The sequence below is a fragment of the Amblyomma mixtum genome, chromosome 7, assembly GCF_055824585.1.
Source record: "Amblyomma mixtum isolate Tamu chromosome 7, ASM5582458v1, whole genome shotgun sequence".
Classification (NCBI taxonomy): domain Eukaryota; kingdom Metazoa; phylum Arthropoda; class Arachnida; order Ixodida; family Ixodidae; genus Amblyomma; species Amblyomma mixtum.
The window spans coordinates 65,925,062-65,952,770 of NC_143018.1; the positions used below are offsets into that span (position 1 = coordinate 65,925,062).

The 27,709-nt window shown below is 51.7% G+C and overlaps 1 protein-coding gene and 1 pseudogene across 4 annotated transcripts; one reads left to right on the forward strand and one right to left on the reverse strand.

Annotated features, from left to right (window-relative positions):
• Positions 1–1,234: 1,234 nt before the first annotated feature.
• On the reverse strand, positions 1,235–25,661 carry LOC149336356 (uncharacterized). Of its 4 annotated transcripts, none has more exons than XM_089552846.1 (2): positions 23,618–25,661; positions 1,235–9,476 (listed from the first exon to the last, which is right to left on the reverse strand). In XM_089552846.1, exons 1-2 carry the CDS (start codon positions 23,805–23,807, stop codon positions 9,241–9,243), a joined length of 426 nt encoding a protein of 141 aa, XP_089408972.1. In that variant the 5' UTR covers positions 23,808–25,661; the 3' UTR covers positions 1,235–9,240. The 4 variants fall into 4 exon arrangements, with proteins under 4 accessions (XP_089408972.1, XP_089408974.1, XP_089408976.1 ...); XM_089552848.1 differs by having other exon boundaries at positions 22,804–25,661; XM_089552850.1 differs by lacking the exon at positions 1,235–9,476 and adding an exon at positions 9,779–14,881.
• Positions 25,662–26,721: 1,060 nt separating this feature from the next.
• On the forward strand, positions 26,722–27,429 carry LOC149336357 (sentrin-specific protease 1 pseudogene; annotated as a pseudogene).
• Positions 27,430–27,709: the final 280 nt, after the last annotated feature.

Genomic DNA, 27,709 nt, shown 5'->3' on the forward strand with positions numbered 1-27,709 from the left:
TTTTAGCGAAACGAGTTGAGCTTTCTATCTGTCCTATTTATTATTTTCTATTCAACAAGAACAGTCTTCCCCGGCAAGTGTTTTGAAGTCTGCCTGGTATGCAAAGTTCGCCTGGGAATAAACCCACCCGTTGGGCCGATCATGTTTTGCAATTTCACCGAGGACCCTGTAGACCTGGGAAGCAGCGTCGCATTTTGTACTTACAAGCAGCCTTTTACGAATATGAAAGGCGGCGCATGAATGCTCCTTCATATACCCCAGTAGCAAAGAAAAAAAAAGAAAAAAGAAGGTAAGGCAGGAATTTAGTGAACTTTTGGTGCAACCGGGGACAAGCTAAACCACCACCTTTTACTTGCACATCGCTGGGTTGTGTATTCATCTTGCGGCGCTGAGGCTTGCAACAGGCCACGCAGTGATTTCCCACGCGGTTCTGCTCCGGGAATAAAAATGCAACTCCCTCCAAGCACGAGCACGCCCAGATCCCGGCGCACATACGCAAACTGTTTTGAACAGAGTGCGTTTGCTTTTCAAGCAAGAGCGGCGCGGTAAACTTTGGCCGTTGAAACCACGCTTTTATTGCAACGCACGACACGCAATTCCCCGGGTAGAGGAAGACCCTAGCGACCCGCGTGTTCGGAATATAGCGACGCTAGCGGACGAGTCGAGTGCTGCAGAGAACGCTCGCTCTTACTCCGTGCAGCGTCCGCTGGGAGAACGAGCAACTGCACACTAAAAAAGATATGCGGCTGTCTGGGGCATGGCCTTGTTTCGCATATTAGATTTAAGCACGAAACCTTGGGCCAGAAACACAAGTACTGAACTAGCACAGCCTCCGAGACTGTGGGCGAAGCGTGCGTTTAGAACCATGTATACGTCCATCTCCCCTCGCCCGCTCTCTCTTTTTAGCATGGACACGTGGCGGGTATCCCGCGTTGTAGTTCGCTAGGCCAAGTGAGAGAGTATGAGCTGTTTGAAGGGCATTTCGCGCCGGTCGCGCTGGCAAAGCCTCCATTCCATTACTTTCTTGAAGCCGGTTGTGACCGTGTTATTTCGCATACCTGAACAGAACAGCTGTAAAGAATCGCCGCCCGCTGCTTTGCACGGACCAGCGGATATATGGCAAGCTCAATGTTTCGAGATCGAATCTGGGCCGCGGCGGCAGTTTTTTTATGGAGGCAAAGTGCGCAAGATGTCATTATGCTGTGCTTTGTCAATGCAATACCACTGGGAAAAGTAAATGAACCATGAAAACGACTGTAAAGTTTTATAGACCAGAACAAGAAACAAATTTGGTTTCCGCCATTTTGAAGGCGCTGTGGCTCCATCTGTTGAACGTGGAGAGAGGCACAACCTTCAGGCTGCCACTCGAGGCGACACGATGCAGGGCGCATATTGTAGCAGCGGGCGAACAGTACTTTGTGAACGCTGAACGACGCCGTAATTAAACACAAAGCTCGCAGTGATTGAGTTTATTATCCTGAGACTTTCAACGAGGCCGTTTATGTCCACTGGCGATGGCTTTTGCAGGCACCTTGTCCATCACCTGGGTAAATGCCTCCGATAAGTGCAAGAGCTTCGCATGTAATTTTCTCAAACGACCTTTTGTTAGAAGTCCGCGAAACGATCAGACAGGCTTCAATAATGCAGCGAGCATTGTTACAAACCTCTTCAAATATGCCCTTTGCGAGATAATGCGGGAATGTCTGTACAAATAGCACGTTTGTTAGGGTTTTCTCAAGCTACTATCTCAAACCCTCCGAGGCTGACACTTGTTGCGGGCCACGAATGAGGACGTGCGTAGCCGTAATGTTAAAGAATACAAGGTATACGATAATCAGAAGAACCCTCACGAAGTGTTACCAACTCATGTATCCCTCGAGCTGCGAATGGAAGCGAGGCGGTTCCACAGACCAAGATGGGCTCAAGGCGAATCCGACAACTTGACCAAATTCATTGTCAACTATCGGCCATACTGCTAGCCACTCCGCTATCTCAGTGCGGCCACATAGGTCGATGCCGCTAACGAGTAATAAGCGAAAACGAACGCTGTAACTGCAGGCTGCACTTGTCTTTCTTGTGCAGCGGAGCAGCAGCATTGGCGCAGGGTTTCACTCGGTCCGTGTTGTGGTTACTACGGTGTGTAAAGGCCACCAACCAGCGTGGGTCTGAGCTTCGCGCGAGCCGAAGGCCCCGACCAGCCGTCACCACACGTACAGTAAAGTAAAGAAAAATTATAACAGTTACTGACCAAGTGAAAGCAAATATGACGTTTCGGAAGCCGTACGGGCTCCGAAACGTCACTTTACTTTGACTTGGTCAGTCACTGTTACATTTATTCTTCATTAATGTGGGACCAGGCGAACTTTTGTCGAACCCTCGACTATAGTAGAAGTGACTCTCGATTGTCCAAAAGCGAAATGAACAGAATATTGTTGTCAGGGTGGAACCAGCGGAACACAGACGCAGGACAAGAAACAACTAGCCCAGCAATTTACGCTCCTGAACAGAATATTCATTCGTATTAAGTGCAGTTAAAAATCAGGGCCCCTTTTTCACACACTTGACATTGGTCTGTTCCGAGCATGCCACTTCCAATCAAGTGGAAATTAGAAATAGGCGAGGCCGAGTTAAAAGAGCTCCAACCAAATATATGTCACACATGCACCCCGCTTACAAGCGCATCTGCCGTTGACTACAAGCAGAATATACTAGATTACACACAACAATATCGAGCCTTTCTTCTATGCGGGTAAGGGAGTCACGAGCCCCTGGTTTCGCGGGAAGCGCCTCATCATTCTACGCACAGTGAGGAGAGAATTCGGAGACGTGAGCCGGATGCTAATACCCCACGATGACCAGTATAAGAGCAAGTAGTAGTGGCTCTGAAGCGGCCTGTGCGCGTTCCCAAAGAGCGTGAAAAGTGCTACGGCAAATACACTCATCATGGTCTCTTTATATAGGTCCGTGGCACGGCTGCGTAAAAACTGGGCGAAGAGTGAAATGGCAAGGGCGTGCGGTCTCTCGAAGGGCTACACGCACGTGCCCGAGAAATGAAAGTTGACCCTCATTTTGTGTATTTTTGGGGACAGCGAGCAGGCGCTTCATTGAACCGCATTGAGCGCTGGGCGCAACGCACTGTCTTCTTGCACTTGTCGTGGGCCACAGAACAAAGACTCTGGGGGATATATTGCTTCGTGTGAATCTTTTCAAGGAGGTTGTGCACTTCCTGTTCTTAGCTGGAAAAAAGAAATGTTTTTTTTTAAACATTAAGGGCACCTTCATTAACGAGTTGTGGCAGTGGACATCGCGTTTAAAGACAGAATTATTTTGCAGAAAAATATAAATAGCACCGTCTATTTTCATTAAACGCGTCTTCAATCATGAAATGGGGTAAAAGCAAGGTCACAAATTTCACGCTCAAAATGAATAGTTAGCGGATAAGTGTTTTCGAAGGCTTGGATCATGTGCAGAACGTTCTCGAAAATGATTATTTTCTTTTTTGTCCCCTTTTCTACTTTTCTTAAAGGGAAGCTGATTGGGAAGAAGGGACCATATAAATTATGTTTCACTTTTTTCTCGATACTGTTTATGAAAAGAGCCGAGATCGGTTGTCAATTACATGCCGCCGACCCGGACTAGTCGCTTCCGGTACCCCCGGGTGGGTGAACGGCAACAGGGGAGAACTGCAGGAAGTGACGACATCCCCGGAAAGTCGGCCGGCCGTCCTGCTATGCTCGGTTGCTCCGCTCCATCCCGCGCTTTGTTGAACGAAGGATCAACACAATCTTCCTTCAGTATCGTTTGTTTTCTCCAGTTTGGTCGTTCTGTGAGGCAAACCAGCGGTACGCAGCGTACATATACTGCCTGCACAGAATATTTATTATATCAACATTTATCTTTCGGGTATTTTATTTTCTTATCTGTTTCTAAATTTTTTGCCTTTTCCAGTTGGTTCCCGTCCATGCTGAGCTATAACCACTTCTAGCACTGTTTCATATTCGTGTCACACGGGCAGTCTAACTACGGTTATGCTTAATCGCGGTTTGCCGTTGTCCCACTGCTCGCCACGGCACTCGGTTACGGCAGCCAACGGCCACTCGGGTGCAACAAACGAAGTGACGAGGTGACCGGCAGAGCGAAGCTGTATTTGAAAACATCTTAGTTGTTTACAACGCAGAGTTCAGTCCGACGGTGCCGTCCGGTGGCAGCATTGCCTCCACTGCCGTACACCGCCGCGCCCAGCTGCCTTCTGTACGGCAGATCTCTGGCGCCAGTCTAAGAAAAGCGGACAAACACTTGTTGCTATCGTAAACAACAAGCCCTGGGATAAAGGAATGGAAAAATGAATCTTTTTTAAGGATCGCGGAAGGGTACCGAGCTGGTGGTAGGACAGATAGCTGCGATCAAATTCTGTTCACAGCCGCATAGCAGCTGCCGCCGTCGCCGCTCGCTCGTTGATTTCCACTACCTCAAACTGCATTTCATGTCGCAGCTTTAGGATATCTCAGTTTGCAGCGAACACTGCATCTTGCGCACAGATGCCCCGGTAGCGGACCTCTGGTAGTGTGCACACCGCAATCCACACCTGCGGGATCATTGATCACAGGTCTTCCACTCCCCCTGCTTTGCGCTTTGACACCACTCCTCTTATACCCCTAAGAACGTCTTTCAAGCCTCCAGCTAGCACGACAAGATTTCGCCCTCCGACTCCGCAGTCCCTCCCGACAGTGCTGTGACTTTTACAGATGTACTGTTCGTCAGTCTTTCCTTTATCGCTTATTCGCATCTGCGTGTATTCGAGTCCCCCACCGCTGTCAAACTGTCGGCTCCGGTCTTCTGACCTCGTTTCCCTAAGTCATTCCTTTGCAAGTGCTCTTCGTTCGCTTCATTATTTTGTTCACCTTCGCCCTTGTCTCGGCATACGTTCATGGCTGTAGCTGCATAGTTTTTCACCACGCTTTGTCGGAGCCTCTACCATCGGATTCCAGCTTCTCATGGGTCAACAGTTCGTGATCCTTCTTTGCACGTCCGCCATTTTGAACGAAAATGATGAACCCGGCCATCTCAACTTCAACTTTTTTTTCAGCCTTTGTTCTACGGCTGCTATATCTTTTCTTTCAGCCTGCAGCTTTTTCTCTAATTGACTGACATGCTTGCACACGTTCGTATGCTGGCTCATTATCACTTTCATCTTCCTCGCCATGTCGCAGTGTCTGCAGACGTATCCGGCCTCATCGCATCTCTTGTCTGCCTGGCTCCCGACCTCCAGATCTCCACCACACTCTTCATACTTCACTTTAATCATTTTCCCTGCTTTTAGTGCATGCAGGAGGACAGAGTCTACGTTCACACAGAGCTTAACCCAGAGGGATACAAGAGAGGCAAACAAAAACCGCCGCGTGTTTACCAAGAGTGAACACGTGGGTGAACTTTTGCACAGCCGCACACACCGAGCTCTTAAGAAAAAAAAAACATTTAACCATCAGAGAGATAATTGGTGCCTAACGTCGAAAGTCCTAATTCATGAAAAGCCAGGCCTTGCAACAGAAAGCCGGCCGAGAAAACGCGGCAACGAAAGAACAAAATCTCCTTCAATTCCACTGATAATCTAGTATCTGACTGCACTAAACTTGGAAAAAAAGCAACAAAAAACTCAACCATTTGTTGCTGCGAATTCGCTCCCTACGTTCGAAGTCCCCGTTCAAAACGGAAAATTTTCCGGTCTCCAGGAGCCGCTCCCGAACACGTCCTTACAGCAAGAAAGCCAAATAGACGGTACTGGAAAAAAGATGTTTAGCACGTGTGAGCAGAATAAACTTATTAAAGTAAATAGGGAAGTGAAATGTGATGGCGTAATCACTTGGGAATCGGGCGCCTCCCACTCCAGCATTAAATACTGCATAATGACGGGGGATTTGCATGAAAGGCTGAATGTAATGAAAATAGACGAGGAAGGATTAAGTAGTACTGTGAGAGATTATAAGACGTTAATCCTAATGGTTCGGTATAGAAGAAAGGATGAAGCTGGTCCATGAAAGCATAACATGAAGCACAGAATTCTATGAATGACCTTTATTTGAAGACCATATCAGGAGCGGTAGAAAAGTCTATTCATAAGGTCCCGAGTAGATCATGGACGTATGATGAAGTTATAAAGCTGATTGAGAGGGTTGTAGGTAAGGTATTTAAGAAAAAGCGGAGGAGAGGCAAAAAGAGACTCCAATGCTGGTGGGATGTCGATATTAAATAGGCTATATCAAGCAGCCAAGCAGCTTCCAGGGCACACCAGAAAGAAGAACAAGAAAATAGACCCTTGCCTGAAATTCAAGAGAAATGAGACGAGTACAGAAAACCATGCCAAAAATATGGTCCATGAAATGATTAAGCCTATAACAGATAAGTGGACGGCAGATATTCGACGAAGAGATAAGCAGGCACCTAGAAAGATCTGGAACCACCTAAAGGCACTTAGTACCAATTAGAAGGAAACGCGTCGCCATATATACAGAAGGATGGTGGTGACCTATTGGAAAATGAAGCGTCCATGCAATGTATTTGCGAACAATTAGAAGAAGCTTTTAAAGCGTTTGATAGCGCCAACGTAGCTTGATGCAGGCTGCTACAAAGCGGAGGTTTGTGGTGAGACATAGATCAGTTAGATCGGGGAAAAGCGTAGAAAAGCGTCCCTTCGAATGTAGCAACCGGTTTGGACGCAGTACTACTCAGACAAATTCCATTCAGTGGTAAATAAACAGGAATGACTTTGTATGCTGATTTAAGTGGCGTACTCTGAACTAAAAAAAAAATAAGCCAGCTGATGAGAGAGTAAAATGAGCCTTATACACAAAAGCCAAGGTGAAACAGACCGCATTAAGTCCTATAGGCCTCTAACGAAGACATCGGCAATGTATCGAATTGCAATGAAAGCCATCAAGGATCAACAACAAGGTTGAAATGAAGAGGCGGCGGTATAGAGAGAAATTCAGAATGGATTCAGACAAAGACGCAGATTAGACGACAACTTTTTTGCAGGTAATTGCTGCAAGCGATGAACGACCTCTGTGAATGATGTATTTAGACATCAAAGGGGCTTACGACAATGTAAACGACGCCCTGTTATGACAAAGTTTGAAAAAGAGGTTGTGGACTGTGAAACATTATGATTAGCAATCGAAATTTACCAGGACAACGTAGCTATGAACTGGCAGAAAATGATGGGTGCAAAAGAGTTGCAGTTAAAAACGATCTTAGGCAAGAATGTCCTTTATCGCCATACCTATTTATGCGCTACACAGGGAGATTGAGCGAAAGATAGGAGTGAGGGGATTCTTGATGCATACGGCGTGAGAGGCCTTTAAGACATGGCAGATATTTGCGGGAAAGAGGCTTATAGCCTCTAAAGCACAGATTTAGCGCTGAAAAATCGGTAGTGAAATGGTTTATAATGAGGAGCGCGGTACGATCACGCTACAAAACTTAGAGTTACCTATAGTTGACTACCTCGATAAATGATGACAGAGACTGCATGCTAGACCAAAGGGAGGAAATAATTTAGGAAGCAAAAAGAAACGCATATATCATGAAGAATAGCGTGCTCTGGGGATATAACAAACAGGAAATCAAACTTGATCGTCCACTCATGGTAGGTCGAAACGTTGATGTTTTATTGAGTTGGCTCCTAAACCCCTATAAGAAGAGCTGTGCGCTTAGAACAGATTATACGCGCAGCGACAAGCTTCCTATCCTCGTTTGTAAGCAGTATTTTAACTCGTAAGCAGCGGTGACCGTCGGGCTGTCGACGAATGATGCCGTTATGTTGTTCTTAACTCGTGGGAAAGGTAATCGGTGAGAAACCAGTCATGGTAAGCGTTTCCTTGCGAGCTATATATGTGCTGGCTTTTTCTTGCTGCGAGGTAGATGCGCGGCCAGAAATATCGCTTCGCTCGTGAATGACAGCCGAAATGGGACAATGCGTTGGCGCCCTGTGAGCTCGATTTACTTGGCGCCACCGCAAACATATACTCGCATTCTGAGGTTGATTGCGCTTGTTTTTTTTTTAATGTTTGTGTTATTGCCTGTATGGAATAGTGCTGTTCATTAAGAGGTTACGTTACGTGTAGAGGCTCACTCGGTGCAGGTCGTGCTCCCACTGCGTCACAGTCGAATTGTCTATTTTAGGATCTAATTTGCTTACGGGACGTTCATAACATAAGAGTAGCGCAAAACCAAGACGACAGACACAAGGGTAGAGCATCTATCATGTTGTTGGTGTGTGTTCTCTTCCCTTGTGTCCGTCGTCCTGGTTTTGCGCTACTCTTATGTTATGGATCAATACCGACTTGCCCAAATTTCCACCCTGGGGACGTTCATGTTATGTGTATACGTGTCGGTTTGTCCTTGCACCACGGACTACCGTCGGTGCATTGTACAGGGTACATCTTGTGGAGCTCATGCAAGTGCGGACAGGTGCCATTCTGCAGCCTTCTCCAACCTACCGCCTCTTGTTTGGTTAGCTTTTTGTGCAGCGCTGAGTATCGCTTACATTGGCCCCTCTAACGAACTAGGATGTCTGAGTACGTGTAAATGACATGGTCGAAGGTGCCTGTGGTGCAGAATGCTCAGGGGACGTATCCCAGAGCTGAATCGTCCGCTACCAAATTGCCTCTCATTCCCTCGTCTCCCGGAACCCATACGATTACGTGTTTGCCGATGGTTGTGGTTCTTGGTGCCTTTTGCAGCATGCGCGTTGCTGCCTTGTATATTCTGCCTCACATGTAGTCCATTCAAGCTTGTTTGTCTGTGTAGTCTGTGACTATAATTAAATCTTGTCGCGTTTCCGCCCGCGATTGCTAGGGCGATGGCGGCTTATATGCTTTGGCTGGCTATCATTGCGCTTGCTATTTCACCCCCCACCCCCTCCTGTCTTCGTCCGCTGCTATGGTAACCGTCTTGCGCTTGTATCTGTACTTGGCTGCATACATGTAGACCACTCTAGGGTTGCCTCCGAATTTCCTGCTTTTTATGCGTTTTGTTCCGTACAAAGCGCCGTTTTGTACGGCTTGCTAAGGACTGCGTTGATTTGTGTGAGCTCCTGTTTGTTGAACTCGTGGTACGGGAGGCTGTACGTCGCTCTGCTCGTGTTTAGGCTGTCTATTAGTTTGGGGGTGGCCACCTCCCTCAATCCCTCCCTTTTGCTGCTGATTCTTCGTATCACTCAGGCCACTTTCTCCATTGTGTTCTTCAGGGAGCCGATGGTTTTGCTGCACTGTCCCGTGTTTTGTAGCCACATCCCGATGTCTTCGATTTCTGTTTTCTCCTGTACCGGCTTGATTCAGTTGGATCTGAGAGTCGTACTTTCACGTGCCCTTCTACGCATTGTGACTTTCCTGCCGGGCACGGCAGGCCACTGTCCCTCACGTTCTGCTCGACTTGGTCTATTGCACTCTGCAGCTTCTCTTCTTTTTCCGCTAGGCGTCCTGTGAACAGCGACAGAGAAGTTGATGGCATTAGGAATAAAATGCAGAATGAAAATAAAATGCAATAAAAGAGCGAAAAAAGACAGCTAAAAGCAGGACGAAAGCAGGGCAATTTGGGCATATGTGTAGGGTCATATTTCCTGTTGGTGATTAGTGACAGCTAGGAGTGGCTGAGAATTGAGTGCGTCTGCAATCTGCGGAGCAGAGCTGCTTGCGCTTGGTCGAGGTCGGGGTCGGGAGGCGGGCAACGGCGTCTCGCCTCTCTATGAAAATTGGTGATGTCAACAAAAGTTTGGGGGGCTTCAGCGAAGGCGTCTGGATTCGTGGGGCCGGCCGCCCAGAGATTGTTAATCCTCGGGCGAGTCGGTCGGCCCGTTCTTTTCCAGAGCTGCCAGCATTAGCGGGTACCCAAATTGGGCTGATTAGATTAGAATTGTGCCGAAGAAAGCGCTCTTCTAGGGGACCAGCAGTCCTGGGCAGACCGAGTGCAGCAAGGGCGACAGGTGAGCGGTGCGGCCAGGGTAGCCTCCCTCTCTCATTCCCCACCCCCAATTAAAGCGCCATCCCAAGTAACGGAGCAACTTGAAATCACGGCCTCACGCAAACAAGTCGAACTATTAACCCGGAAACTGGCTTTGAGTGAACAACGCCAGGCAAAATCCGTTCCCCCCCTATCTGACGGCTGGGACGGGAGCAACCATCCCTTCGGAGCAAGCGGCTCCACTCCAGATCAGGGCACTATAGAAGCGAGGTTGAGCGCTTGGCAGCCGAGATCACGGCTCGTTTCAGCGCCCTAGAGGCACAATTCATAGCCGCTTTTGAAACCGTAGTAGACAGGACAAAACCACTCAGCAAGACCCGCAATTCGGGTTCTGTTAAAAGCCTCTCAACCAATCGCGCGGATAGCAAAATTGCCAGATTATAAAGCCCCTCGGAGGACGAGGACATATATGGAGAGAGAGAGAGGTCTCACACAAGGCAGTGGTCTGTGGGGCGAACCCTGACGGCTCTCCCCTCTCTTCCAGGGTGCTGCGCAAAATTTAAGTGGACACCATGACGGGCGACAATAGTAAACGCCGGCACTCGGACAAAAATTTGGCCTCAACCGCAATTCTTCAGTGGAACTGTAGGGGCTTCCGCGCATGCACTAAGCGGGCCGCCCTTCGGTTACACTTAACAACACTCCCAGAAATGACCGCAGTGGTAGCCCTTCAGGAGCAGGGACAGAGCGCCACACTAACCATCATAAGATCTATCAGGGGGATGCGCAGACCGCACTCTGCGTCAACAAAAATTTCACAGCTGCCACGGTTGAGTTGGACTGCGATACGGCCTATTCGTACGTTATGGTGACCGTCTATCCGCTTAGAAAACAGGACTCCTCACTACACGTACTCAACATATACAGGTTTGGTTTATGGGGTTTAACGTCCCAAAGCGTAAGCGTATGAGAGACGCCGTAGTGGAAGGCTCCGGAAATTTCGACCACCTGGGGTACTTTAACGTGCGCTGACATCGCACAGTACACGGGCCTCTAGAATTTCTCCTCCAAATAAATTCTAGCCGCCGCGACCGGGATCGAACCCGCGTCTTTTGGGTCAGCAGCCGAGCACCATAAGCGCTGAGCCACCGCGGCGGCGCAACATATACAGTTCGCCTAAACTTCCTAATGTGACGTACACTGACATAGGCAGCAAAGCCCGCAAGCTGGCAGGAAAGGAACCCCTTATCATAGTTAGGGATTTCAGTGCATCCAATCCCCTCCGAGGCTACCGTAAGAAGGAGAAACGTGGACGAAAGCTGGAGGAGCTTATCGACACGTTGGGCCTAACCCTTTACACGGATCCTATTCTCCCCACCAGGATAGGCAGCTCAGTAACACGGGATACATGCCCGGATCTTACATTTACCAAAAATACAAGATATGCGGAGTGGCACAACACCTAGAAAACCCTTGGTATCGACCACTGCATCCTCATCACAGCACCGCACGAAACCTCTTACATGCCCTCACCCGAAAGCTACACTCCCAGACTGGGCATGCTTTCGCTCGGAGTACATCAACTCTGAACCTATAGCTCAACAGGGCTATGAATCCTGGTCTCAAAGCCTGGTGGGCTGGCTTCGTAAGGTTCAACAACAGGTTCAGCTCTCAGAAGCAATGCCGGTGGTGGACAACTACCTCCTACACCTCTGGGAGGCCCGGCACAGCCTCATCTGCCAATGGCGCTGGCAGATGCATAACCGCCAACTCAAATTCGTATAGCGGTACTCACCCAAAAGGCAGCCGAGTATGCGGTCCATTTCGCTGACTCAAACTGGGTGCACCGCTGCAATACTGCAGGTCGACAGATGTCGAATCGGAGCACATGGCGCCATTTCCGCCCATTGATTGATCCGAACCAAACACGCAACGAAACGCTGAAACACGGCTGTTCGCGCCTTCCAAGGGGACACTAGCAAATTGGCTATAGCGCTCAGAGACAAATATTTCTGTAGCGTTCAGGACTCCCGCGGGCCGGCATACTCATCTACAGGCTCTGAGAATGCGGAGCTGGATAGACCGTTCCAACTGCACGACCTAAAAGCGGCTCTGGAAAAAATTAAACTTGGCACAGCGCTCGGACGGGACAGAGTGACGGTTAAGCTCCTTGCTAATCTCCCGGGTCCTGCATACCTGAGCCTGCTACAGTTTTTCAACGCCATACGTGACGGGGGCAGACCTCTCCCAATAGAGTGGAAAACCGCATTTGTTACCTGCATACCGAAACCTGGAAAAGCCATGAACATCGAAAATCTCTGACCCATTTCATTGATCTCTTTTGTGGGGAACTTGATGGAAACCATGGTCAGGGACAGACTCTATCAATACCTAGAACTCAGGCTTCTGCGGAGACCATGCACAGCTTCCGCCCTCATCGGTCCGCGCAGGAAGTCCTGCTCCAACTCCACAAAGAAGTCTTGGCTCCAGTCGAATACCCCAGTAGCGACAAGGTGGTCCTCGCCTTAGACCTGAAAGGGGCTTTCGACAACGTAACCCACGACATAGTCCTCACAGATTTCTCGCAGACAAACTGTGGACACAGCACGTTTAGGTGCATCCGACGATTCCTTACTGTTCAGCAAACCAATAAAAGTATTCAAGACCAGGAGTATGGCCCGTACCCCTTGGGTACGCGATGAACTCCGCAGGGAGCGGTCCTCTCTCTCCTCCTCTTTAATCTCGCCATGGCTCACCTTTCCCCATTGCTTAACGATGTCCCAGGCATCAGGCATGCCCTGTATGCCGACGTCATCACGCTGTGTGCAACACAAGGGTAGCACGGCCAAATCGAGGCCAAACTGCAACAAGCGGCGACTATTGTGGACGGATACTTTCGTCGCTGTGGCCTGTAATGCTCTCCGACCGATTCACAATTCGTACACCTCCGGCCCAACCCGAAGGGTGCCACTAAAATTGCCCTCGGCCTTGACAGTGGCCCCATACCTGAACGCGATGAGATAGATAAGAGTGTTGGGACTCTTTATTCACTGCAACAGAAAGATTGATACAACTCTGCGGAAGCTCCAAAAGATTGGAGACCAGGTGGGTAGTATTGTCCGTCGGGTATCTAAAAGTGGGGAGGGGCGGTTACTATGCAAAGACTCTTTGAGGCTGGCAAATACATTCGTAAGCAGCCGAATACGCTATACGGTACCCTACTTCAACTTGCAGAAATGCGATGAGAACACCCTGAAGGTGATCCTTCGCAAAATCGATAAGCGCGCCCTCGACCTCCCCACAACGATGTCCAATCAAAGGCTCATTGCTATAGAAATGACCAACACGTTTGCGGAGTTGCAGGAGGCGCACTTAAGCAACCAATACTTACAAATCTATGCGAATCTAAGCAAATCGTTCGGAGGCAAACACCTTCTAGACCACCTGCGCATTGCTTACAATGCGCAAACACAGGAGCGAACCGAAGTTCTAGAGGACTGGCGCTATGCGCTGAAATTTCGACCCCTGCTACAAAACATGACAAAAGAGACTCACGAGGGACGTCCCACAGCGCGTGTGGTGGACCTCAACAGACGCTATGCGTCTCGTTACGGAATCTTCTACAACGGTGCTCCTGGCCCACACCACGGCGGGTGGTACACGGCCGCGGTCATCCACCAGAACACATACATCCAGAGACTCACTTTCCGCGCCCCATACACCACACACGCGGTTGATGTCGCCATAGCACTGGCCGCTGCATAACCAGACTCCACGGCTATCATCACTGACTCCCGGGGAGCTTGTCGAAATTTAAAACAAGGGTGCATTTCTCAACGCGCCGCAGAAATCCTCCACAGATTAAGTACCGGGATAGACTGGACACACGTGTCGTCATTTGGGCCCCAGCACATGCGGGACTAGAGGGAACGAGGCTGCAGACACCTCATCCCGCGCGCTTAGCTACCAGGCATCGCCTCGGCCCCCGCCGCTTGAGGAACCAGAACCCAATCAGGCCCTTACTTACAAAGAAATTGCTTACTTGTACAAAACCCGACGCAGTCTTTTTCACCCCCCCGCCCTCCCGCCTGCAAAAGGGCTAGCCAAATTGAGGAGCGCTGGCTCCTGCGATTGTACACCAATACAGCAGTGCCCGGCAGTACTACAGTATCTCAATCCGGCTTTTAACGGGGAATGCGCGCAGTGTGGGTGCGCATCTTCGGATGCATATCAAATGGTGTGGGCTTGCCGCTCTAACCCCGCCTACCCCCCTTTAACTTCACCTACCCGAGAGAGCTGAGAGGCTGCCCTGCTCGGCTGTTCTACTTTAGAGAGCCAACGGGCACTTGAGGCTAGGGCACGAGCTAGGGCTTCCGCTCGTGCCAGGAGCCGACCATTATGATCTTCGTGTGATATTTTGGCTGGAAGAGGTCGCACATGGATGGCGCGTCTCCACAGTTATGGGATGTGAAACCTGTCTTCTATGGGAGTGGTGTGTCGGATATGGAGTCGAGAAAGAATGCGGCGACCCGACTCTGTTTGCAACAAGCGGGTGTACTGGTCTTTTAGGTGAGCCTCCCGGAGCTCCCTGAAAGCATTCACCACCTAAAGGGCCATAAGTAGCGATGGGGAGGTCAAGGGTACACTTCATAATTTGAGAAGGATGATCTTAAGGGCATCTTCCTCTTGTTTCTATGGGTGGAGATAAGGAGTGGAATAGAGAGTTTGACTGATTACGGAGGCGTTTGCCAGCCGCAAGGCATCCTTACTTCGTAACCCCGCGTAGTTGTTGGAAACACGGCAGACCATGAGGCCCACCTGGTCCCCCACCTTACGGGGTGTGGCTAATGTGGCGTCTGGCCGTCTGTATTTGTGGATGTAGAGTCCGAGTACCCGCATCTCGTCACTTTCGCGTATGGGACCACTGTAAAGAGAAAGAGATATTTGAGTTGTCCACTTTTATGAGGAGCGGAGGTGCACAAAATCTGATTTTTGAGGGGAACATTGAAGACCACAGCGACGGCCGTAGCAGTCTACTATCGTCGCCTCTGTTTGCAGGCTGGTTTCAATGTCCCCTATGCTGCCATGCGTGGCCAACATGGTGATGTCATCGGCGTACAGGGAATGCTAAACGCCAGCGACATCACCCAGCTGGGCCGGCAGGTGCATCATAGCCAGACTGAAGAGCCGCGGGGAGAGTACCTCGCCTTGGGGGGTTCCCCACGTGCCAAGTAGGTGAGGACGATGCTCTTTATCTTGAATGCGGATGTAGGTTTGATGATCCGTTAGAAATCGGCATGTTCGTAATGTGTTGAGGTCACAGTCGGTCTGGATTAGGTTAGTGAGTATGATCCCGTGTGGTACATTGTCAGATGCCCCTTTAAGGTCCATGGCGAGTACTACCCGATCATTATGAGGGCATTCGAGAGGGTCAAGGACTTCCTGATTGAGTTGCAGGAGGACATCTTGTGAGGATCTGTTTGAGCGGAATCCGAATATGTTGCTCGCAAATACACGTTTGTGTTCAAGACATGCAGATAACCAATCCTGCATCATTGTCTCCATTAGTTTGCCCACACAGGAGATGAGAGAGATGGGGCGGAGGTTATCTGTGTGAATTGGTTTGCCTGCTTTAGCAATAAAGGTTACCAGAGTCGTTTTCCAGTCGATTGGCAGGGGGGTGTCCTCGCGCCAAATTGCATTGAAGTAGTCGAGGAGGGAGTGGTATGCCAAGTCGGGCAGTTTGGTAAAAAGCTTGACGGTGACCTTATCCCTTCCTGGCACAGTGCCCCGTTTCATTTTGGCGAGAGCCGCCCGCAGATCATGGAGCTGGAAAAGTTTATCCAGCTCCGTGTTCACTCTGCCTGGATAAGAGTACGCAGATCTACGGGGTTCTTGGGCTGTACACTGATTCTGGTAGCGAAGTTTCTGTGACAGTTCAGTCGTGTTTCCAGGGAAAGCGTGCAAGCCTAGCTGCAAATGTTTTTTGTTTCGCTTCGGGTTTGGGTTGGGTCGATTAGGGCTCGAAAGAGACGCCACGTGTTTCGGCTGGAGATCTGTCGCGCGGCTGTGTTGCACCTATGCACACAGCTGGAATCGGCGAGTTGGGGTGCGTACTCTGCGCTTTCTGGGTGAGCTCGGAAATTCGAGCTTTAAGCTTTTTGTTGTGTTTCTGGCGTCACCAACAGCGGACGAGGCTGCGACGGGCTTACCAGTGGTGTAGAAGGTGGTTATCCACGTCCGTAACCACCTCCGAGAGCTGGATATGAGTTTCATGCCAGCAAATATGTGTCAGCAGCTGTTGGGACCATGTTGGTCAGCCTTGCTCGGAAATGGGTGTATTATCAAGTGAGTCAAAATTTTTATGAATTTCGTCCAATCTGGGATAGGGGCATGTGTTCTGGGACGCTTGAGGGGGCGTGGCGTAGCATACTGTTAAGGATGCAGTGGTCGCTACCGAGGGTCTCCTTGGTGTTGAGCCAGTCTGCGTGTCGTATGTTGCGAGTGAAAGTTAATTGCGAACACATATCCCGTGTCATGGAGTTTCTTAGCCGGGTTGGGTGGACGGAGTCCGTGTGGAGGGTGAGGCCCAACGTGGACACAAGCTTCGCCAGCTTTCGTCCACGCGACTCCTCCTTGTGATATCCCCACAGCTGACTGGGAGCGTTAAAGTCGCCGACAATCAGGAGGGGATCGCACCCGCTACTCTTAGCGCGCGGCTAAAAAGGTCCGCAAAAGTCTATTCGCTTCAGTTTGGGAGAGCAGTACACGTTGAGCATATACAACGGCGGGTCCCTGCGGCGGAGTGGTAGGATAGTCACCATTACACAGGAATACTCGAGATGCAGGTCGCGATCCACTCAGTTGGCTGTGTAGGTTTTGTGAACGAGAAGACAGGACCCGGGATCCTGTTCGAACGTCGTGTAACTTGGAAGTGTGGCGCCCTGGCCTGGCTCCTGGAGGGCAACCACGGCTGGTAGAAACTCGAAGGTTTCAATGTAGCGGCGGAAATTGGCCCACTTAGTGCAGTCCTTAAAGCCTCTAAAGTCTCATTGTGTTATTGAAGTTGACATGGTTGAATTGGAGGCGGCGGAACGTCTTTGATTAAGGTGTCTCGCCATGACTGAAAATTTTTAGGAGGGAGGAGGAGGGTATGGCTTCCCCAGAGCCAGCTACTTCCGCCATCAAAGGAGAGGTGACGGAAGGAGCGGGGCATCTGTCTTCTTTGTCCGAATCAATAATCATACGGTTGAATTTTGAAGGACGGGATACGTCCCTAATGGGCCCCGTCCGACGGAGAACGTGGGGGTTGTCTGAGATGAGTTTTGAGACCACCGCGGGGATGGCAGCTGTGACCTTGGTGAATATCTGGTCCTTGGCAGTCTCGATCATAGATCACAATTTGGAGGTTAAGCGCTCCTCTATCGCGCAGATGGCCGTCACGAGGGCAGACGAGATCTCCGCGACGCTCTTCATTGCGTCCGAGTTCTGCGGGCTCGGTGCGGGGGACGGCAATTTGGCTCGAAATTTTGAATTTTGTTGAGCAAAAAGCTCATTCTGTGCCCGGAGCACGTCGTTCCGTTTTATGTATTCCTCGGTGAGCGGGGAGAAGAGGAAATGGGGGGAGGAGGGGGCGATCTGAGCCCAGCTGCTCACATGTTTGCCGTGCTGGGGCGCTGATACTCGGGCGCCGGCAGCGTCATTTGTCTTAAGTGCCGGGAAGTGGCGAGTGTCCCTGCATAGTCCCATCCGCTGGGCGGTGGCGATGGGGGCACCGTCTTGTTCTCGGGCGGTGGCTTCACCGACGAGGGAAAAGGTGACGACGTTTTGTGGTCGGTGGCGTGAGCACCACGGGGCGTTCCGGCGCTGGCACCTAAATTTGGATGACTTGGCGGCTTGCCAGTTCGCCGGTTTGCTGGGAGCTCTGGGCGTTTTAGCCTTGGGACAAGGCACCTCGAGCTTGCTTAACTTGCGCTTGCAGTCGCGGGAGTTGGTAACGTGGGCTTGTCCACACTCTGCACAGGACGGAGAGCTTTTACGAGGCGTCTTGACCCCGTTAACGGTCGGCACCGTTTGGTCACACAGGCCACACTTTTCGACCTGGCAGGGGCATGTGTCCACCTGGTGGCCCAGAGGGCCGTACTGCACGCAGGCTGGGATGGGTCTCTTGTACGCAGGCAAAATGTTCACCTCTGAGTTGTAATGCACATATCGCGGCACCTCTTTTCCAACGAAGCTCAGCGGCGCGACGTCTCATCTACCAAGTTTGCGGATATCGACAAGCTCTCCAGCACGCCACTGGATCTTGTTTTGAAGTGACTCACTGGTCTCGTGCTTGGCCACGGTGATGACGCCGCGGCACACAACGCCAGCGAGTTTCAACTAGCCGTACATGGGGAGCCGGCCCTTTGATGATGTGAGTTGAAAGTCACGCAGAAGCTTTTCCGCGACGTGCGACTCACGGGTGCCTGAGGCGATGAGGTTTTGAAGAAGGCTGAGCGATGCTGCGGTCTTGGCGCACAGGTAGGCCGAGAACGCTGCTCCCAGCCCGCCGTATTGCTAAACATCCTTGAAAGCGACGGCCACCCGGGGCTTGAGGATGATGACAATATCTTCGGGATGAAGCCGCGGGAGCGGCTTTGGTTTTCAAGCGGGTCCGGTCTTACATTGGGGCCCGCCGTGAAGCGCTGCTGCGCGCGCAGCAGAGTTTTGCCGTGTTGAGCGGCCTGCCGACGCGGCGTCCGCTTTCTTGCAGTGAAAATCAGCCCTAAAAAGCCTAAAGTAGTCCTACCTGTGGGCTAGTGGTGTTCACAGGTAGCTGTCAAGTTCCCGAAGACAGGCGCAGCCTTTTTGATGTGGTTCCACTCGAAATTCCGTGGCTCAAGCCAAAAGTTTGCGGGGTCGATGCGTTGCACGTCCTCTGGCTCCGCGCGCTCACAGCGTCGTTACCACTGAGCCACCGCAGCGGGTATCTTTATTTGTAGATTACTAATTTACGCCAGTAGACATGTTGTAAATTGGTAACTTGGTTTTTGAGGAAAGGAAACGGCGCAGTATCTGTCCCACCTATCTCGGCGGACACCTGAACCGCGCCATAAGGGAAGGGAGTAAGGTGGGGCTGAAAGAAGAGGGAGAGAATGAGGTGCCGTAGTGGAGGTCTTCGGAATAATTTCGACCACCTGGGGATCTTTAACGTGCACTGACATCGCACTGCACACGGGCGCCTCTTGCGTTTCGCCTCCATCATAACGCGGCCGCCGCGGTCGGGTTGGAACCCATGTACTCCGGCTCGGTAGGCGAGTGCCTTAACCACTGAGCCACCGCGGCGCGCGAGACATGTCTGAAGCTAAAAAGTGCGCCTTTCATTGCCTCAAAACGAAGGTTCTCCTGCACGAGGCCGTGATGGCGGCCTGGTTGGACCAGCAACTTTTCTTGACAATGCTGCAGAGGCTAGGCAGGAAAGGGGCGGCACGGTTTTGTCCCCATGCCCTCACCGGGTGGGGGGCTGTTCATTGTTCGTGATAGTGGCCCCGAGGGGTGATAAGGTCGAAGCTATGTAGACCAACAATGAACACCACCACACCAGGATGAAGCACGTCTCCCCTTTCCTGCCAAGCCTCTAATGCACTGCCCCCCCCCCCCCTCCAAAAAAAAAATGTCCTGTGCACTTTTTTTTTTCAAAAAAAAAAAACCCTCATTTTATCACCCCCCCCCCACACACACACACTCAAAGACCAAGCTTCGCGCTTCTCCAGCCTTTGTATATTCACAGAGTGAGGCGCGCGGTTTCAAGACGCCTTCAAAATCTTCATACCTCTCAGAAGTGGGGCGTATAAGTGAGACGAGGTCTGGAATTTTCGAATAGGGTGAGGCCAACGATTAGGGTCATAGGGTATTAGCGAGGGGCCAGGGTCCAGGCACATCACAATGAAGCCCCACCATCTGGTTATTGTACAGCGCATGTGTTCGACCCTCCCCACCACGATAATCCCTTATGCCCCTTATGGATAGCGTCACGTTATTTAAAGTCTAATTGAGTGTGATTGGTTCGCACTCGCTTAATTTTTCGTCTCAGGCAGAAAGCGCGAACGTTGTCATATTTCTTTTTGACCAACCGGGAGGAAGCGACGTCGTTGAGACAGGCCGGAATACACCTGGGGGCGCGAACTGCAAACGCGCAGGCATTGTGGTCTTCGTCGATATAGGAAGCGGTTGTTGAGCGGTCCTGGGAGGTGTACGCAAAACTAGGTTCACACATCTTGTGAGCCTTCGGATGGTAGTGCCTTCTCGTAGCCGTGCACGCATGCCTCGATCAGTAACTGTTAGATCCCCAGTGAAGTGTTCGGAAAGCCATAGCCCGTCTGCAGCTCCCAGGTAACACGAACGCCGACCGTGCAGAGCGAGCAGCGTTGTTGCGTTTACGACAGACGCTCGCCCAGTGACGTTCGCGGGCTTTATGGGCTCTGCGTCTCCCTGCAGTTGTGGAGGGTGGTGGTGGTGAAAAACATTTATAGTGCAATAAATATTTACAGAGAGGTGATTGGGGTAGGCCCTATTGGCCCTTTCCCCTAACAATACTAGGTGGAGCCCCTATTCCGGGGCCCCATTGGCAAGCAACGCCGCCCGCGTCCGGTGAACTAAGGCCTTTTGGGTCTTTAGGTCCTGACAGCCGAGCAGGGCCACCTCCCAGTCCTCTCTGGTGGGGTTGGGGTTCGGGGGGATAGATGGGTTTGATTGACACGCCCAAACCATGTGGAAGGTGTCAGCCACCTCCCCACAGAACTGGCACGTGCCATCAAAGGATGCGTTGAAATGTTTAAGAACCGCCGGGCACAGTAGAGTGTTAGTAAGAATTTTGATGAGGAGGCGCTCGTCAGCACGATCCAGTCCCTTACAGGGGTCCGGGTAGCGCCGGTGCTCCTCCTTGTAGTAATCGGTGATGTGTCTGAATGTAAGGGCCAGATTGTCTGATTGTGAGTAGGCGTCCAAGGACAGGGAGATAGACCGGGGAGAAAGTGCGCGGGCGGCCTGATCGGCCTGTTCGTTTCCATGGAGGCCCTGGTGACCGGGGGCCCAAATCAGGTTGCGTGCAGTTGGATCTTCGCATCGGCAGCTATATTCCAATATGCGCCAGGCAAGCGGGGGAGCCCAGCCCAACTCATAGTTCCGACAGGCCCCTCGCGAGTCAGTGATGATGTGTTTCGACTTGGGAGTAGTGAGAGCCAGAGCAATGGCAATCTCCTCCGCGTGTGTTGCGCTGTAGGCTTTGAAAGTGAGGCCGTTAACTGTGTTTGTGTTGTGTACGACTGCGGCCCGTGGTGTGGGTCGGCAACGTCCACGTAATACACATGTTGTTGGTTACCATAGTTTCTTCCATCGCTTCGTCAGGCTGCGAGGGGCCTCCCAAAGGTGGAGAAGGTGGTTGTCCACGTCTGTTTGTGTTTCTGTGAGCTGTATCTGCTTTTCGTGTTGTGTGAGTGTAGACGTGAGCGATCTGGACCAGGCGTCGTATCCCGACTGGAGGGGGTCGACGATAGGTAGAGGGGTGCGGAAAGTCGTCCAGTCAGGGATACGAGCTTGTTTTAGTGGGCGTTTCAGGGGACGCATGCAAATGGTTGTGTTGATTATACAGTGATCACTACCTAGAGTGCCCTCTGTATTCAGCCAGTCGGCATGGCGTATGTTGCTTGGAAATGTGAGGTCCGGGCAAGTATCTCGTTGAATGGAATTGCCGACACGTGTTGGGTTGGCGGGGTCAGTGTGCAGGGTGAGTCCAAGTGTGGAAAGAAGTTCCGCAAGCTTCCTCCCACGCCTGTCCTCCCGGGGGTATCCCCTTAGCCTGGTCGGGGCGTTGAAATCGCCGACGATTAGGAGGGGATCCCTACCCGCCACCTGCATAGCTTGAGTGAAAATTTCATTGAACGTGACGTTCTTAAGTTTCGGTGGGCAGTAAATATTTAGAATGTATACAGGTGGGTGAAACCGCTTTAGGGGCAGCACTGAAATCATCGTGTATGGGAAAGACGGTGTTGTGGGAAGTGTGACCTCCTGCGCAGTGTATCGCTTGTGAACAAGTATACATGTTTGCGGGTTGTGTTGAAATGTAGTGTAGTTTGTGAGTTTGGCACCGGCGCCGGGTTCCTGAAGGGCAACCACGGCGACGAGGAACTCAAGGTTCTCAAGATAGAGGCGGAGATGAGTCCGCTTCTTGTGGTTCTTGAGACCTTGGCCGGTCCACTGCGTTAGTGTAAGCGGCTGAGTTGTTCTTGCTCGCGACTTAGGGTTGGGGGCCATGGTCGGAGGCGGAGGGTGGGGTCGCGTTGTTAAGACTCCCCAGTCCGCTAGTGCCCGGCGCAGACGTGCAGGAGTCTTCCGAAAAGTCAAACTCATCGGGAATAGCTCTATTGAATTTTGAGGGGCGGTTAGCGTCCCTGATGGGTCCTACGCGTTTAAGGACGCGCGGATTGTCTTTTATCCATTTTTGGATAATGTGCGTTACGGCTTGTGTCACCTGTGCGATGACACTCTCCACCTGACGCGTGATGGTATCATGGATAATTTTGGGGAGGTCAGCCAATTGTGTTTCAATTGCGGTCACCCGGCTCTCCAGGGCCGCGGCGCGACTCTCCACAGGAGGAGGGATCTCCCTGTCATGTTTTCTGCCTCGTCGCTCGACGCGGGCGGAGTATGGAATTGGGATTTGAGGGAGTTAAGCTCGCTGGCTAGTTTTTCGTTTTGAGCTCGCAAGAGGGCGAGCTCGCGTTTGAGTTCCTGCGTCTCGGCGGTGCTGGTGGGGGATGAGGGAGGAGGGGAAGGAGAGGAGGCAACCCTCGCCCAGCTGCCTACCTTGGGTTGGTTGCAGGCGGCGCCGCCAGATGAAGCGCTGAGAGCTGGGAACTTCGCTGCTCTGGCTGGTGGCGTTACTGTTGCTGTCTTGCCAGGGGGAGGCATCACGCCACGCCGTGGCGTCTTCTGGTTGTTTTGCTGCCGCCCTCCCCGTGTAGCGCCGGCATTGGCTCCCTTGGGTGGCGTCCTGGGCCCTGGCTGCGGCAACTTGATGAATTTGGCGGTGCATTCGCGGGAGCTGGTGAGGTGCGGGCCCCCACAGATTAAGCACATATGATTGCCGACGTTGGGGGCCATCCCCTCAGTACCAGGCCCCACGTTTTGGCCACAAAGGCCGCATCTTTCCTTGACCGGGGTGAGACAGTTGTCCACCCGGTGCCCCAGTGTGCCGCAACGGTAGCACACTGGCACTGTTTTTTGTACTCCTTGATGGGAGTCAGTTCTGCGTTATAGTGGACGTAACGCGGAACGGTGCGTCCCTCGAAAGTCAGCACAGCTACGTTTATTTGTCCCAGCTTGCGCACATGAACTAGTTCACCACCGCGCCACTGCACATTATGTTTTAGTGACTCACTGGTTTCTAAGTTCTGAACAGATATCACACCGCGACACACATCACCGGTGAGCTTGAGGTGGCCGTGAAATGCGAGCGATCCTCTGCTGGTGTTGATTTGAATGTCCGTGAGCAGCTTTTTAACCACTTCTCGGTTCTGCTTGCCACACACGATGATATTTTGTTCCCAATTTGGTGAAATGGTGATGGTGTTCATGTGCTGCCTACCGATGAGTTGCGAAATGGCAGTGCCGAGCTCACCTTGCTGGAAGGCCGTCTTGAGGGAGACCGTACTGCGTGGCCGCAGCACTACCACGTAGTCGTCAGTGTTCATCCTGACCGTTGGCTTGGGAGTCCACTTCGAGACTGGTGAAGAAGTTTTCTGTGGAGGTGTAGAAGACGGAGCGCGAGCGTCTCCCGTTGTTGAATTGTTGAGAGGAGTCTTGGGCATTGCCGCTCCTCGTGCGTTCTGCCGGCGGCGGCGCCGGCTCTCAACGACTTGGAAAAGGGCAGCTTGCTGCACCGAAATGGTGGATGGGCCGTCCTCTGGCTGGCTTACAGGGACAGATGATCACGACAGAGTCGTGGGGTCGTATCCGCGTTGTTCAGGTAGAGCCATGTTGAGAGGTTGGCCGGTAGGCGTCTCCGCAGCCAGCGGCGGAGGAGCCGGAGCCGTTAGGCTTAGCTCGACCGCTACGTGGTGATGCGGAGGGTTGCTCGAAATGGCCGAAAACTCGGCGTACCTGGGTGTGATCGGGTTCTCCAGGATCCTGCTGACTTCACGGTTGCAGTCGCACAGGTTTGATAGGCGTTACATCAGGTTGCCGCGGTTCCAGCCGAGAAATCGACAGAGCCGATGCACCACGCGTCCGATCGCTCCGCGCTCAAACGCGGCGTCCCCAGTTGTGGAGGTAGCAGCCGTTTGGGACGGACTGTGTTTCAGAGCTATCATCTCCTTTGCGCTCTTGTACAAACCCGCAGGATGGAGAAGATCGCGGGCACAGAGTTTGCTCAACTAATCGCTGCCATGTAAGAAGAAGTGTCTGAAGCCTTGAAGATGGGCAATCCCCAGGAGGTCTTGGTAGAGGCCTTCTCTTTGGTTTTAAGGCGGTGTGACTCAGCTACGCTCAGAGACGGCCAGTTGCTTAACGACAATGTCGTGAACTTTTACCTGGCCATGATCGCAGAACGGTCGGAGAAGCAAGGTGGTCCGCTCGTTTACGCGTTCTGTACTTCTTCATCAAACTGGCTCGCTGTGGACATGACGGCGTGAGACGCTGGACACGAGGCGTCGACATCTTCGATTACGACATTCTACTCGTGCCTCTGCATTTTGCGTTCCTATCCCACTGGTGTCTCGCCGTGGTGGATTTCCGCAAGCCTGAGCTGGTCATCTACGACACCCTAGGCATGCGCTACGTTCACGCCGATATCGTCGACAGATTGGCGGAATACTTGGAAGAGGAGAGCTACTTCCGCCACTATGACTTGAACTGGGACGGCTGGCAGTGTTAGAGGAGAGATGTGCCGCTTCAGGAAAACAGCATCGACGGCGCAGTCTTCATGTGTCAGTTTCACACATCTTGCGCGCCTTCGGATGGTAGTGCCTTCTCGTAGCCGTGCACGCATGCCTCGATAAGTAACTGTTAGATCCGCAGTGAAGTGTTCAGGAAGCCATAGCCCGTCTGCTGCTCCCAGGTAACACGAACGCCGACCGTGCAGAGCGAGCAGCGTTCTTGCGTTTACGACAGACGCTCGCCCAGTGACGTTCGCGGGCTTTATGTGCTCTGCGTCTCTCTGCAGTTGTGGAGGGAGCAGCCGTTTGGGACGGACTGTTTTTCAGGGCTACCATCTCCTCAGCGCTCTTGTACAAACCCGCAGGATGGAGAAGTTGGCGGGCACAGAGTTTGCTCAACTAACCGCTGCCATGCAAGAAGTGTCTGAAGCGTTGAAGATGTGCGATCCCCAGGAGATCTTTGTAGAGGCCTTCTCTTTGGCTTTAAGGCGGTGTGACTCAGCTACGCTCAGAGACGGCCAGTTGCTTAACGACAATGTCGTGAACTTTTACCTGGTCATGATCGCAGAACGGTCGGAGAAGCAAGGTGGTCCGCTCGTTTACGCGTTCTGTACTTTCTTCTTCATCAAACTGGCTCGCTGTGGACATGACGGCGTGAGAGGCTGGACGCGAGGCGTCGACATCTTCGATTACGACATTCTACTCGTGCCTCTGCATTTTGCGTTCCTATCCCACTGGTGTCTCGCCGTGGTGGATTTCCGCAAGCCTGATCTGGTCATCTACGACACCCTATACTCCGTTTCATACATCAGGTGCAACGCTGTCAAAGCTAGCGCTCTTTTTTGCGCAGCCTGCATCCGTGACAGAAAATAGTGCGTTGCTTGTGGTGAGCGAAAAATAAATGCATTGCCGACAGGCTTCGCGGGTAATACATTTGTCATGAGCGTGACAAAAAGCGATGATATTGCGAGCGAATCGGTCGAGATCTGTGATTCTGTATTTTGCGTGTGTCGTCTTTTTCCATTTCACGTTTTCGCTGTCCCCGCTGGCCGCCGTGTTTACTCTTTCTGTCCGCCTCCCTTTTACTTTTGAGAAAATGGCGTCCAGCTCAGCGGCGTGACGACAATTTGGACCAATCTGAAACGCGGACAAATACGCCTTGCTCGTCGGTAAATTGGTTTTTGAGGAAAGGAAATGTATCTGTCATATTTCGGTGGACACCTAAACCTCGCCGTAACGGGAAGGGAGGAAGATGGAGCGACGCGTTAGACCGCACGGCCACAAAACAGCGCGGAGGGATACAACTCTATTTTTTTCTGCAGACTACTTCCGTAGCCTTCACCGCGTTGCACATGATGTATGAAACGGAGTATAGGCATGCGCTACGTTCACGGCGATATCGTCGACAGATTGGCGAAGTACTTGGAAGAGGAGAGCCACTTCCGCCACTATGACTTGAACTGGGACGGCTGGCAGTGTTACAGGAGAGGTGTGCCGCTTCAGGAAAACAGCATCGACGGCGCAGTCTTCATGTGTCGGTTTCACATATGTTGCGCGCCTTCGGATGGTAGTTCCTTCTCGTAGCCGTGAACGCATGCCTCGATCAGTAACTGTTAGATCCGCAGTGAAGTGTTCGGAAAGCCATAGCCCGTCTGCAGCTCCCAGGTAACACGAACGCCGACCGTGCAGAGCGAGCAGCGTTCTTGCGTTTACGACAGACGCTCGCCCAGTGACGTTCGCGGGATTTATGTGTTTTGCGTCTCTCTGCAGTTGTGGAGGGAGCAGCCGTTTGGGACGGACTGTTTTTCAGGGCTACCATCTCTTCAGCGCTCTTGTGCAAACCCGCAGGATGGAGAAGATCGCGGGCACAGAGTTTGCTCAACTAACCGCTGCCATGCAAGAAGAAGTGTCTGAAGCGTTGAAGATGGGCGATCCCCAGGAGGTCTTGGTAGAGGCCTTCTCTTTGGTTTTAAGGCGGTGTGACGCAGCTACGCTCAGAGAAGGCCAGTTGCTTAACGACAATGTCGTGAACTTTTACCTGGCCATGATCGCAGAACGGTCGGAGAAGCAAGGTGGTCCGCGCGTTTACGCGTTCTGTACTTTCTTCTTCATCAAACTGGCTCGCTGTGGACATGGCGGCGTGAGACGCTGGACGCGAGGCGTCGACATCTTCGATTACGACATTCTACTCGTGCCTCTGCATTTTGCGTTCCTATCCCACTGGTGTCTCGCCGTGGTGGATTTCCGCAAGCCTGAGCTGGTCATCTACGACACGCTAGGCATGCGCTACGTTCACGCCGATATCGTCGACAGATTGGCGAAGTACTTGGAACAGGAGAGCCACTTCCGCCACTATGACTTGAAGTGGGACGGCTGGCAGTGTTACAGGAGAGATGTGCCGCTTCAGGAAAACAGCATCGACGGCGCAGTCTTCATGTGTCAGTTTGCAGAGCACCTGAGTCGGGACGCACCCATTTGCTTCAAGCAAGAGCACATGCCGTACTTCCGCAGGCGTATGGTGCATGAGATTTTGCACTGCAGGCTCCTTGAAGCATGAGGTGCCCGTTTGCACGTTAGTGGTATGCATGTATGAATTTTTTTTGTATAAGTGGTGAACGCTTTATGTAGTGAATTTTGTGCCCGTTTCAATTGTTTGTGTTCTTGCAATTTTTCATACACAATTATCCACTCCTGTTAAAGCCCGTGGTCTGGGCTGACAGTATAAATAAATGAATGAAATGAATTAATGAATGTGACTTGAGGGCGTTCGTTTGTTTTCTTGTGAGTAGAGAGCATGAAGCTTTGGGCCGTTTTTTGTTTTTTTGGCGTCTTCTATA